Source organism: Dreissena polymorpha, chromosome 2 (assembly GCF_020536995.1).
Source record: "Dreissena polymorpha isolate Duluth1 chromosome 2, UMN_Dpol_1.0, whole genome shotgun sequence".
NCBI lineage: Eukaryota > Metazoa > Mollusca > Bivalvia > Myida > Dreissenidae > Dreissena > Dreissena polymorpha.
In genome coordinates, this window is record NC_068356.1 from 84,296,026 (window position 1) to 84,310,695 (window position 14,670).

The 14,670-nt window shown below is 34.7% G+C and overlaps 1 protein-coding gene across 1 annotated transcript in view; it reads left to right on the forward strand.

Annotated features, from left to right (window-relative positions):
* Window positions 1-1,066: 1,066 nt before the first annotated feature.
* LOC127867883 (uncharacterized) overlaps window positions 1,067-14,670 on the forward strand; it is a 242,026-nt gene continuing 228,422 nt past the window's right edge. Inside the window, exon 1 of the mRNA XM_052409392.1 lies at window positions 1,067-1,293. Within this exon, the coding sequence (XP_052265352.1) occupies window positions 1,137-1,293 (157 nt within the window). The 5' untranslated portion in view covers window positions 1,067-1,136. The remainder of the gene's footprint in view (window positions 1,294-14,670) is intronic.

Genomic DNA, 14,670 nt, shown 5'->3' on the forward strand with positions numbered 1-14,670 from the left:
AATTGGGCCATTTGTCTCTGATTACACCAGCATTTGTCGGCAGAGACGTTATACTGCAGTTAAAACTCAATGATGAAGAATCAAATATAGACATTAAAGACTTGAACTTATGCGTTCAGTTAGAAAATGAGACTATTGCTTGTAAATCCAAAGAGGATTATCGTATTCTTTTTGCAAGACAATTGTGTGCGATCATTGTGGAACTACCTACGGCAAAACCGATATGGAAACCGGTGAAAGTGAGTTTGAAGGCATATACTAAAGAGACAAACATGGTTGCTCTGGATTTGCAAGGTTAATAATAATCTCAATATATTCGTTGCTCACATATCTATTTATTACATGTCAAAAATTATTCGCTTGCTGTTGAATTACGCGTGCCGACAGTGTAAACATATAGTAGATGTTTAATTGAGTCGCGTTCTGAGAAAACTGCGCATAATTCATGTGCGTAAAGTGTCGTCCCAGATTAGCCTGTGCAGTCCGCACAGGCTAATCAGTGACGACATTTTCCGCCTTAATTTGATTTTGCGAAGAAGAGACTTCATTTAAACGAAAAATGTCAAACGAGCGGAGAGTGTCGTCCCTGATAAGCCTGTGCAAACTGCACAGGCTAATCAGGGATGACACTCCACGCACATGAATTTAACCTCTTTTTCACAGAGCACGGCTCAATTGATGGTTCTAAATGCTTTATGATGTTTTTACAACACTTGATGTGTTCACTAATGGCTTCTAAATGTATGTTTAGAGCATTTATAGTTTAAGAGCGTAATTAAAGTTTCACGGGCTTTAATGTTGAAGTTGCGATAAGTTGGAATGGACTTTTGTTACTTGCAATGTATACATGTTATTATCTCCATAATTGTAAGACGTGCATCATTATTTGTTCGAGAATTAACATGCTAATCAGTACTTTTTTCATTGTTTTAGTTTTGTTTAAAACATAAAAATTATTAAGATTTAAAGCGTATGGCAATTTTCTGGATTATTCAGAATTCCAGAGTGGATGCGGTTTTTTGTATATATCGTCTATATCCACTAACGCTGCCGAAATAACATATTATCCTACTCAAGATGTGCTGGATAACCCCGGTGTCTTTTACCGTGGTTGGAGAAATGCAGAAGGCGAACTGATGCAGCTCCAAGACAACGTATATGAAGAAAGGAAAGAGTCCCTGAATACAAAGTATATTCTTACTTTGTATAACTACACTGCGTCAGATGCCTACTTCCTGGAGTGTTTTCAAAACATAACGACAGCTAGAACAAATATGGTATACATGTCTGAAGGTAGGCATTACTTTATATATAATATTATATATCAACCAGAAAGAGAGCTTCAAAAAGTCCAGTAAATTGATGCTGCCCTTCAAATGCATAGCCCTTGTCACTTCATATTGCATTAGTCTTCGTTGTTACTATATGTACCAATAGGCCAATCATTTTGGCTTAATTGTCGTTGGTTCTTCAGAAAGTTACTTAATAAACTCAATGTGTATTATATGTCGTCGAACATGCTGGATAAAGTAATAATGTAAGGATAAACAACGTGATCACAAATTAGAAAGGCTGTTTGCCAAAACAAAACGAAACAACAAGCAAGTAATACATGAATATACGATACGTACAAATGATATAGTTACAAAATAAAAAGTGTACTGTATTTCGAAACATTAATGACTTGAATGAAATCGCATGTCTGATATCACTTGGACAAAAGAAATCTTTCAAAACATAAAACGAACTCTATTTTGAATAAAATTGAAATAAAGGTGTATTTCAAGGTCTAAGGTCAGCCTCAATCTTCCGCAAAGGCCACTTATATAGTGTGATTGAAATTAGGCAAAGTGAAGGCTTACGCACATTTTAACCAGTTTAAGCCCCAATCCTTTCAAATGACAGTTTCATTGCGATCATCACAGTTTTAATCATTGTGTGTGTGTACGTGTTAAGCATTGTGTTGCTCGTATTGTCCTGTTTGTATAGACAATCGGTCTGTGTGTGTGGACGTGTTTAGCATTGTCTTGTATCAATTGTCATGTAGTTTATAGACAATCGGTCTGTGTGTGTGGACGTGTTTAGCATTGTCTTGTATGAATTGTCATGTAGTTTATAGGCAATCGGTCTGTGTGTGTGGACGTGTTTAGCATTGTCTTGTATGAATTGTCATGTAGTTTATAGGCAATCGGTCTGTGTGTGTGGACGTGTTTAGCATTGTCTTGTATGAATTGTCATGTAGTTTATAGACAATCGGTCTGTGTGTGTGGACGTGTTGAGCATTGTCTTGTATGAATTGTCATGTAGTTTATAGGCAATCGGTCTGTGTGTGTGGACGTGTTTAGCATTGTCTTGTATGAATTGTCATGTAGTTTATAGACAATCGGTCTGTGTGTGTGGACGTGTTTAGCATTGTCTTGTATGAATTGTCATGTAGTTGATAGGCAATCGGTCTGTGTGTGTGGACGTGTTTAGCATTGTCTTGTATGAATTGTCATGTAGTTTATAGGCAATCGGTCTGTGTGTGTGGACGTGTTTAGCATTGTCTTGTATGAATTGTCATGAAGTTTATAGACAATCGGTTTGTGTGTGTGAACGTGTTTAGCATTGTCTTGTATGAATTGTCATGTTGTTTATAGGCAATCGGTCTGTGTGTGTGGACGTGTTTAGCATTGTCTTGTAGGAATTGTCATGTAGTTTATAGGCAATCGGTCTGTGTGTGTGGACGTGTTTAGAACTGTCTTGTATGTATTGTCATGTAGTTTATAGACAATCGGTCTGTGTGTATGGACGTGTTTAGAATTGTCTTGTATGAATTGTCATGTAGTTTATAGGCAATCGGTCTGTGTGTGTGGACGTGTTGAGCATTGTCTTGTATGAATTGTCATGTAGTTTATAGGCAATCGGTCTGTGTGTGTGGACGTGTTTAGCATTGTCTTGTATGAATTTTCATGTAGTTTATAGGCAATCGGTCTGTGTGTATACGGTTTTAGCATTGTCTTGTATGTATTTTTCTGTATTGTATAGGGAACTGGTATGTGTGTTTGAACTTGTTGAGTATTATGTTTGGTATGATATGATTATTTCACAAGTTCCAAAAGGTCAAAAGAACCATGAGGACAACATATTTACTAGCAATAAATGGCAAGACAGCGCACACAAAGTATATGATAATAAACATATAAGTGGATAAAAGAGAAAAGGAGAAAACAAAAACAAAAATTATGTTGTATGTATTGCCCTGTATTGTATATTCAATATGTATGTGTGTGTGTGTGTTCATGTGTTTAGCATGGTGTTGTATACACTGTCCTGTATTGTATAGACAATATGTATGTGTGTGTGTGTTCATGTGTTTAACATGGTGTTGTATACACTGTCCTGTATTTTAGGCAATCGGTAACTTGTCTTGAATAAAAGTCTAGCGGTTGTATACAAATATTTCTAGCGGTTGTAAACAAACATTTATAGCGGTTGTAAACAAACATTTCTAGCGGTTGTATTCAAACATTTCTAGCGGCTGTGAAAAAAACATTTCCAGCCGTTTTGAAAAAAATAATTTAAGCGGCTGTGAAAAACATTTATATTTTGATAAAGGTTCTGGATTTTCCCATATTTAAAATACTGTATTTAACAATTAACCAACAATGTTTCAATGTTTCATTGACCTTGGGCCTAGAGATCTAAAGCTGGGGCGCGAAACAAAACCACACCTCATTAACATTTCTGCGAACATTTCTTTGACGAATCCTTAAATGCATGACAAAGTTATATTTCATACAATAATTCGATTATGTAGTTGGGTATGAAATACGTACATATGTACATGCCAACGTACCGACGGACAGTTGATGATAAGGGCTATCTAACAAACGTTAAATCAGTTTAAATTAATGAAAACTATATGCACAAAGACAATTTGCAGTTATAATGCATACGTCAATAACAATCACACTTGTCAATCGTGTGAGTACTTGAATGCGCTATTGTTTAACTAACGCAACAGTATTTAACACGCTGTTAACTAGTAAAACAACATCCCCGGTACGCTACGATATGTATGTGGGTTCCATAACATGATGACACTTGGTGAAGTGTTATAAAGGACAATCATTACTGCTCTTAAGTAATTAAAATCGAATCAATTTTATTAATCGTCTACAAAACAAACATCATCGCTCACAGATGTCGCATAGATCCGCTTGCTAAGCTCAATGATATATATATTTACTTTTTCGAGGTCTATACAGTAAAATAGTAGATGTTTCAAGACATGTGGTATACCACTACTAGACCCTGTTGGCATGTACGAACAGTCTTCAATCCGAAAGTAGTTAAACATGGCTTGTATGTTTAGTAATTTTTCATAATTGAGACATAAGGCAGATGGACCACATTCACGTAGGTGTGCGCTCGCTGAGTGCCAACATTAAATAATATTCTTGCTACAATATATCCCGTATTCTCATTCTCATGGTATCGGCCCTCTCATAGTATTGTGACTTCAGCGAAAAATCCTCAAGAAGTGCTGAAAAATTAATATATCTTCAATTTTAGAAGTTTGAATTTATTTGATGGTTATCCATGACTATTACGACGATTATTCTCATGATTTCCGGTCAATATTGGAAAGTTGGTCATGTTAATTCCAGGGTGATGCTATGATTTTTAAATTACGAAACACACAATAATGTTAGTTTGTTTATGGATTAATAGTTGCTTAATCAAATGTTTTATATTCCGCTTATTTTTTAAGAAAACGTAAAAACTACTTTAAGAACAACATGAGCAAGAGTTTCGTTTTTCCATTTTTTAATGCTTTTAGAACATGGACATGCGCATAGTAACAGACCTTAGCATCCAATCAGAAGGGCCGATTTTATGAGAATGATTGTACATGATAGAGATTGCTACAGGGAGCTAAGTTTAGCCAGTATTTGTTTTCAAAACAATACTTATTTTAATGCAGTTTTCGGTGTATTGTCCAATAAAACACATTTAATTACAGATTTACAAAAACATGTATGTTTTTGCATATGCTCATTTCCAAAATTCATATGTATTCATTAAGAGGGCCGATACTACGGATAGAGATGCTACTTGCCAAAATGATGAAATAATATTTATTGTTAATGATTTAATAAGCTTGCTTGCAACTTGGTCCTGTGTGTACGGTGGATGGTTGCAAAGACTGCGTGTGTGTGTATCCTGGTCATCAAATAACCTGCGCAGCGACTGTCCCAGATGTGCGAATCAAGATTGACAAAACTGACGTCAGCTTGTATGAAATCGGTTCAAATGGAAGTATACATACATTTGAAACAAAAAATATTACGATTTCTTCATACTACCACATGAAAACAGTTGAATGTTGGACTAACACAAGCAATATACATGGCGGTATCTCGACGAGAACACATATTTTTGTAATAGGTAAGTAAATGCCATCGCATAGCTTGATTGACCGTGGGAGATTAGGCTGGCATACTTTCCTTGTCATAAATACTTAATAAGACACCTCGTTGGTTTCCGTGTCCAATTCTGTGGGGAAAGTCAACTACTTAAACGAAGCGTTTTCAAAACAGTTACAGTGCAGGCGGTGTTCGGTTTGTCATATTTACCATTATCAATTCGCTTTTGTCATATTTACCGTTAACTGCTAAAATGATCGCCGCATCTTAGACTGATTCCAAGAGTATTTAAATGCGGCTTGTAATTTTATTGGTCATTATTTTAGTAAGCTCACCAATATTTATGATAACGAAATTTCGCCAGCCAGTTCACCCACGGTATATACTGTAGTGACAACGGAATATTTACCGTGTATTCCGGCGAAAGCTTACGATTTGCTTGGACATTTATTTTATGTCACCTGAATGGTCATAAGTTACATGTGTTCGATATAGATACATCATGTCGTTAATAAAAATATAAATTATACTCACATACCATTTGGAAATGTACCGTTATTTAAAAAATCATATCTTGTAGCACATAAGTTCTTACAAAACCTGCAAAATAATATTCGTTAATGTGTTTAATTCGTCCTCTTTTAAATATTTAAGGCAACATTACGCTCGGCCCGCTTTGCGACGTGGATGGATGTACAGGCTGCGTTTGCGTGTATCCTGGGGACCGAATTATCTGCACAGCCTTTACCCCCAATGTCAAACTAAGCATTACAGATGTTGATGTTTATATATATCCGAGACAAAATGCATCACATGACAATATGTATACATACGAATCCGACAATGTTTCGATTGATTCATCATTCCATTTGAAGACCGTAAAATGTTGGGTTAAAATGAAGGGTGAATATGATGTCGTAGAAACCAGCGCAAAACTATATGTGATCTGTAAGTTGAAAAACTCAGGTTTCCACAGATTTGGGCGCATGTAATAATTGAAAAATTGTGTTCCAGTGTAAGAAATTGTTTTTATTCAAAAGTTACTATCAGAAAGTTTATTAATAACTAATTCATCCATAAAATGCAACATTACATAAATTAATTACTGGTCGGTACATTAGATATTGTCGAAATTAAATTTTCAATATTGAGCATCCATATTTGGAACACACGTTTGCGTATTAAGCACTTATTCTACAATTATTGGAAAAAAATCTTACTAGTTTGTTTGTTCTTAAGCTCGTCCCAAGTTGGGCCCACTATGAAGCGTAGGTAACTGCACAGACTGTTTGTGTATCTACCCGAGTGACTCTATTACCTGCGCAGCCTCCACTCCAAATGTAAACGTAAGGATTGACGGTTCTGACGTCACCCTTTTGCCGATGACGTCTAACGGAACCACATATTCGTTCAAATCTGTGAATTTCACAATAGGATGGTTGCATCACATGACTTTAGTTGAGTGCTGGTACAATTTGAATGGTACCCTCGGAGAGATATATTCTCGTACAAAGATGTTTGTACTTGGTGAGTTTTCAGTTATAACACTTATGAATTAACTCAGTTGTATGTTTTAATGAAACTGATTTAAACTGTTATGCTATATTTGCAGTTCAGTACTATATGGGTTACCTGGAGACCTGTGTTCGTTGCCCTCGGATTTTTTTATTGGCCCAATGAAGGACTGAAATAGCAGACGAATATATAGTTAATAAAGATATCAATATGTTTATTTCGACGTTCATAATCATGCATGCAAGAGAAAAATATCTATAAATTAAGCAATCAATATATAACCAGTAATAAAAAATATAATGTCAATTTTGAATTTCAATATAATATCATAATAACTAATACGCTTGACGAAGTATTAAAAGCAATGGTTGGTTATAGATATAAAGAAAAATATTTTTTCATATATTGTTATAACATGGACATAGCTGAATTATTTGTGACAGACCCTCAGTATAAATGTTTCTAGAGTTCACTACAAAAAATATATATACTTTAAAACACGTTTGTAAGTCATTTTTAATTAATTGTAGCACGTCCCCAACTCGGTCCGACGTGCACAGTGGACGGCTACAAGGATTCCGTCTGCGTGTTCCTTGATGAGGCGATTATCTGTACCTCGAATGTCCGAAACTTGCATATCACGATCAATAACGTTACATCAAGCGTTTACCTGTCGGCATCAAACGGAACGTTCTACACGTACTCGACGAACAAAACTGAGCCCTATTCGTCGCCTACTACGAAGATAGCTGAATGCTGGGCTGAACAGACTGAAGGGAAGGATATGCTATACACAAGTGCCAATCTGTTTTTAATCGGTAATGTATTTAAATTAGGTGTGCAAATTATTATCCAATATGTCTCAAATAAATGAAATATGTTTTTAGATTAATACGAAAATCGTTTTGACGATTACATCCGAAACGACTTTCACAAAAAGTGTGGACGTGTTTTATTATTTCAAGCAACAAATCTAGAAAATAAGAAACTGTATGGCTGTCGATGTTCGCATCGTTAAATACTACTGTTAACTATAAATGCCATCGCATTCACACAATGATGTATAAATAATGTGTAGATGACATAATCTATATGTGATGCTGTCCCATAATATGTAATTCTATTCAAGAAGGTGCATTTTGCTATGTAAATATTGAAACATACGCATTTGTAAAAAATATACTAGTAATTCATAAAGAACGTCTTTAATATAGCAAACAGTCATACTCTGGAAACTGTATCAGGGGAGAAATTATTGTTTTCATCCACGTCTTGTATAACAGAACACATACTATACACATAAAATAATTAAAACTGAGATCATCGCCATGGAACGGTCAATGCAACGCATTTTGGGTTAAAACAGCCGTTTTAATGTTTACTATGCTGTAACGGTTGCTAATATGAACATTTGTCTTTGGTTGTTTATTGGGCGTTTATGTCTAAGTCGCATGTGTCGCATTTAAATATAGCGCGTCCCAGACTTGGCCCACTGTGCAGCGCGGATGTCTGCCCTGGATGTGTGTGCGTCTTTCAAAATATCCCCATCACATGTACCTCAGCTTATCTAGACGTACGTGTACTCATTGACAATGTTGACGTCGTTATTAACAAAAAGTCGAGCACGTCAGATGGGGACGACTTTATATACGAGACTTATGATGTTGCATTTGACTTGTCCAGTTACTCGAAAATTGTGGAATGTACAATTAAAACCAATTATACAAACGATGTATCTACACGTGGCGAATTGTACATTATTGGTAAGTGTATTTATTATTGCAAACCGCACTTCTTATTTTTTAAACGCGGCTCAATGTATTTTCTTGAAATTTCATACACGTCTATGGTGTTATTCGAGATCATTTTCTACATAGTTGTGTTGAAAATATTCATCCATGACGATCTAACACTTCTGGTCCACGTGCACGTATGATTTACTCGTGCTGCACGTGAACATGGAAGTATGCAAATATAAATGATTTTCTGAGGCATTTTATTATTTTCCATGGTCATTCTGATGGAAAAAAGCGCATAATTTTAAATGTTTTATATAAAATCACGGGTCTGCAATACGACGATTGCAAACCCTTGATAGTTTATATAGCCATGCATGTGAACACCAGCTCGCCCCGCACGTGCAACTGATATTTTATAAAAATATCACACAATACAAAACACAAGTTTGATAAACCATCGAAATCACCCAATCAAAATAGTAGTAGTACACAATAATGCAAAGAATAAACGGTGTAGAGGCCCGACCTGCAACCCGTGTACGCCATGAGAACTTAAACGGTCCCGAATTCAGCTATGAATATAATTGTCAACCCGTCATCAATGAATGAGTGGATACACACGACGCTGAGATATCAAATATGAATCCTTATATAATGCAAATTCTATTGTGATTCATGGTTTAATAATTTGCAATAAAAGAAAATACCCGTACAATTGGGTCATTTTTTTATTGTTTACTTAAGAGTGATATTGCTTGTTGAATGATTATTGTATCAAATTGTGGGTCAATTCTGATTAAATGTACAGAGGATATTAAAGAATAATTTACATGATCGTATTCAAAAGTTGAATAAATCTTTTTATTTGTAATTGAGCAATTATGAAAATTAAAAGTGTTGCGTTAGAAAGTGCGATTGAGTGTACATGTCTGTGAATTTTGCATGCATATGAAATTTAAACAAGTAAAGCCAGAGATCATTATTGGTCTTAATGCTATATTCTATCTTGGTTGGCTTCATTAGCACTACATACTAATGTATTGCTAAAACACCAAAATCTAGAAAAACAATCCATTGTATGAACATTAAAAGACGTTGTACTTTGATGTTTCAGAGCGCCCTGTCCTTGGTCCAGTGTGCCGAGGGGACGGGTGCACTGACTGTGTGTGTGTCTACCCTGGAGAACAAATTACATGCACAACAAATATCCCAGATGTGCGAGTCAAGATGAATGGCATTAACTTACGACTCCAAGAAATAAGATCCAACGGAACTATTTATACCTATGAAACGAGTAATATTACTTATAGCTCCTCACACCACATGGAAACTGTAACATGTTTTGTTTCGTTGAATAACACTCAATACGAGATGAATACTACCGTAAAATTACACGTAATCGGTGAGTTGCTCAGTTAACGATAAAACATTGTGGATTATTCGTCAATGTAATTCGTGCGTTCATGGAAATATGTTGTTAAACAGATGAAACAAAGTATTACAAAAGTCCAAATTTAATGTCTTTGGATTATTCTCAAAAGAAACATAGAACTTGTATTTGCAGGCCGGAAATGATGTTTGTTGATTTGACTAAACGCTTCATTGCCCGTACGCCGTGTATGATATTAGAAAGACTAAACGTAAATTAATTACTCCAAGTTGTCTGTGGGAGTCCGTGTGTCGTATCTGATCAAAGACATCATTATAAAATAGAATGTTCAAAAACCTGTAATCAACCTATGAGTAAGTGAATGATTTTATTATATGAAAATGTAATAAATAGACGGCTTCCCGTTGGTCCAGAACATAGTCGGCAACACAAAACATAAAATTACAACGTTTTATGCACTTTGGGTCGTATTCACTGGACTAACTTTCTCGTTTGTACAGTTCCTAGATACTACGAAAAATGCTTGCGCAATCACAGCAGGGACGCATACAAACCTTACATAAATGTCGTCATAAGCAAACAACACAGTTAGGCACGCATTGAATTGGTTCAATTAAACGAAGCGTCAGTTAAAACACTACCGGTATATTCTATGTCATAAAATAAAAGCATAATTTGCTAGACAACCATATGATATGATATGGTATTCAAAGACAGAATAGCATGTTGATCTCAACCTCGCCTTGGTCAATATGACTTTCTACACGCAAATATTAGATCATATTCAATGGTCCCCTGGTTTATATTTCTATAATATATATTATATAAATATAAGCAAGCTATCATTGTAAAACATAGTTATAATCACTTAGGCAAATTAAAGTAAAATAAATGTTATTAAGGTGCAAACGTGCTGTTATTACTATATAATTCCATTACAAAACATAATTCATTTATCAAAGATGAAAGGAATAAGTTAGTCTTACGTCTGTTTTTCTTTCAGATCGACCAATCGCTAAATGGACTGGACAGTTTTCACAAGAAAAAGTGTTTATTGCTGTTGGAGTCTTCGTAGCTGTGTGCGTCTTTGGTGCTGTAGGGGTGTCGATGATCAGAAGTAAGTTAGTTACACTGCTTCTTGTCATTCATGCGTGGCCTATTGCGATCTTAATATCTGTCCTTGGTCCCGTATTGCGAACAAAAAGGCATGCTTTTGTTCTGTTTGTTATCTTTTAACACACATTTTGATGAAACATACATTCTTAGATAAGTCCATTCTGTCGTGGCTGTGGGACGAAATAAATTAATCTGTGTTTGGAAAGGACATAACAAAGGACATTTCTATTTACCAGAACGTAACTACCTTATTATGTAAATATGCTCCTAAATGTAACAAGGACAGGTTTTGTATCATGTGTTGCCTTGCGATCGCTCGTCCCATGTAAAAAACAGTATTTCGATATCTTAGTAAATATTCGTTTTTAATACATTTTGTGAATCTAAAAGCGCTTTCTTATATTTAAGAACGGAATGCTTAATTTCAGTCAGTTCAAAAAGCAGACCACTGAATGTGCAACACAATATGTAAGTGTATTCTTTAATCAAAATTAAAATCATACATTGAGGTAAAACATAATAAAACGTCGTTTGCCGCAAATAGTAACTGACTTTCGTAAATTTGGTAAATGTTTAGGTAAAACAAACCTTAACATTCTTAATACCCATGTATTTAATGTGAAATAAGTTTTAATTTAAATAATTTGAAAATAAAATATATTCAGATAATACGGCTCAGCTGCGTTTTGCAGAGCTCATAGATTTAACTTCGATATTTCCAATTTGTTTGTGTTTTGACAATATAATAAAACTATCATCGATATTCATTAAAAACACTTCATCAATTTACTTCAGGTCAACTAATTATTTGTACATCAAGCATAATTAACGTGATCTAAAATTTACAAACAATTTTAGTTCACCAATTTTGTGCGACACGTTGACGAAACAAGGTTAGTTTTGTCAAAAAAATAAATCATGTAATATATTTATTTACAGCTGTTGAAATTGCTGCTATGAATTTGACAATGTGTTTCAGCGAGAGTTTGCAAGAGACTGCAGTAAAAATGGAGGAACAACCACCGTGCAGTAAGTCTAAATAAAATGCTTGACCAGTCAGTCAACCAGCCAGCCTACTATAAATCTAATGATTTATCGTGTGTCATATCAATATTTATAACACGTTCCAATATTAGTCAAATGTTTACAAGGAATTGTTTCGTTATATGAATAAGTATACATGTTATAAATAATTGTGATAAATGATTTGCGTATTTATATTTGCAGACTCTATAGAAATGTGTAACGAGGAGATTGATCCGGATTATGTCACAATTTCAGATTGTGATATGAATATGAAAACCAGTCAGGTAAATATGGCTATTTATTTAAAACAATAATTTAATATGTAAAAAATGTTTTGTTCTAACAAAAATTTAATACAAATACTGTCATCATCTTTAACGTCGAGATGTGCTGCTTTGTTGGTTATAGAAAAGATATCAAACTTAATGTGTATGGTTTATTTAAAAAAATAATTGACGCAATGAAATACTTAATAATAATCTCGAGTTAGAAGCTCCCATTCTCCAAACGTCGTTGTGCAAAGAAGACAGATTTCACATTATGTCTCTAAAAGTAACATAACAAAATCAACGAAAATCTGCGAAATATTTCGTAAAATAATGTTAACCCATAAACAATCAGTGTTCCTTATAGCAATAGCCACATTTAGCTAGTCGTAGTATGGTAACATACATTTAACGAGATACAAAATGCTCGTTTTTATTTGTTTGTTGCACAATTTATTCCATTTTAATTTCCCTCAACGATATCTATTCATACGACACTCGAAGACTAACATGGGACATGAACATGTGTTGAATATATTTTCCCGCAAAAATAAAAAGAGCATTGTGTATCTTGTTAAATCTATCTCACCAGACCACATTTTTCGAAAAATTGAACGAGAGCATCGTTGATTTTGAGGGTGTATGGGCTTTTTTATATACAAATGACATAGTTTATTTCATTTATGTTAAACAATATTTGTATTGCCATGTTCCTGTTTGTATGCAGGCAGGGGACTGTGTCTCATGTACCTATCAAGACCTACGCAGGTCCAGAATGGCAGCACCTCCATATATGACGTTCGGGGAGATCGAAGAGTCCTCGTGTTAGCGAGTTCAACCTCTACCCATATGAAAATCACTGAGAGTCAATAGTAAATATTTAAGCTAAGGCAACCACCACCTATATAAGATTCAGAGAAATGAAAAAGTCCCCGGGTTAGCAATATCAAACCCCTTCAAAATAACCGTCTTAGAGATGAAAGCTGCCTACCTCATCTTGTTGACAACCTTGGTGATTACAAAAGCAAGCAACCCCTTCCTTCATGACATTATATGACAAAGTCGAGTCCATTGAAGAGCAATGACATGGTTATCTTATATTACAAACTGGAATTGAATGGTCCACTAGTGAGCAATGGCAACTTTTTCCTATATGACATGATTGGAGTAAAGGAGACCACTTGTTAGCAATAGTAGATTCCGCCTAATTGTCCTTTATAAGTCCTAAATGAGTCAACTTATTAGAGAATAAAGTCGTCGCCTAAATGACTTCTTGTGAGATGGAAGGGACTTCTAGAAATGCCAACCGCCTCCAATATTGCTTTTGTGCAAAACGTTTTCGCAATATCAATTATTTGATTACTGGAGACATTGAAGTCATTATCTTCAGAGATATGGAGCACCCCCAGTTTAAGCTGTGGCAATCTATTTGATATTTGGACACGAAATGCAAGATAGAGAGAATGTCAAGCTAAGACAGTATACTATTTAGTGTTTAGGCTTGTGTGTTCTTTGTTCCTTAAATTATTACATGTTTGTTAACAGATGCCCTGACCAGCCATAATTGGCAATGTATTAACTTTCTTGCAGTACAGAATAGATTGAATCATGACGTCTGCTATTTGGACAGTAGTTTATGGTGTAAAAAGGTTATATTTTTATCGAGTAAATTTGAGACATGATTCCGTCTAGGTTCCATCGAATAGATGCAATGTTCGATATGATTGACTTTCATATTTACAAACAATGTAGTCCACAACTATATATACATAATTATTTGAATTTAAATTTACGTGTGTATTAAAAAACGTAAATGTTAATTTCCTTTCTATACCATAAGAGTACAAATAAACTTTAATTTATAGAAAGTATTAAATATATGTTTAGTAAATTGAACCGTGGTTAACTGTGTTCAACACGAATCAGCAAAATCCAAAAAAGGTTAATGGGAATCACCGAGATTATCTACTTTTGTTTGATAAACATATAGATGTCTAATTTTGTTTGATAAACATATAGATGGATGATTGTGTTGAGGAACATCTGCTTATAGAATAACAAAAATATATAACCTGCTATTTAAATGCACATTTAAATGCATTGTTCAAAACAAAATACTTTAACTTTGCCTAGTTTTGTTGCAGTTTTTACTCAAACAGGGGCTATGATAGATACGGCAGCGTTCTCAAATATGATTATTATTTGTA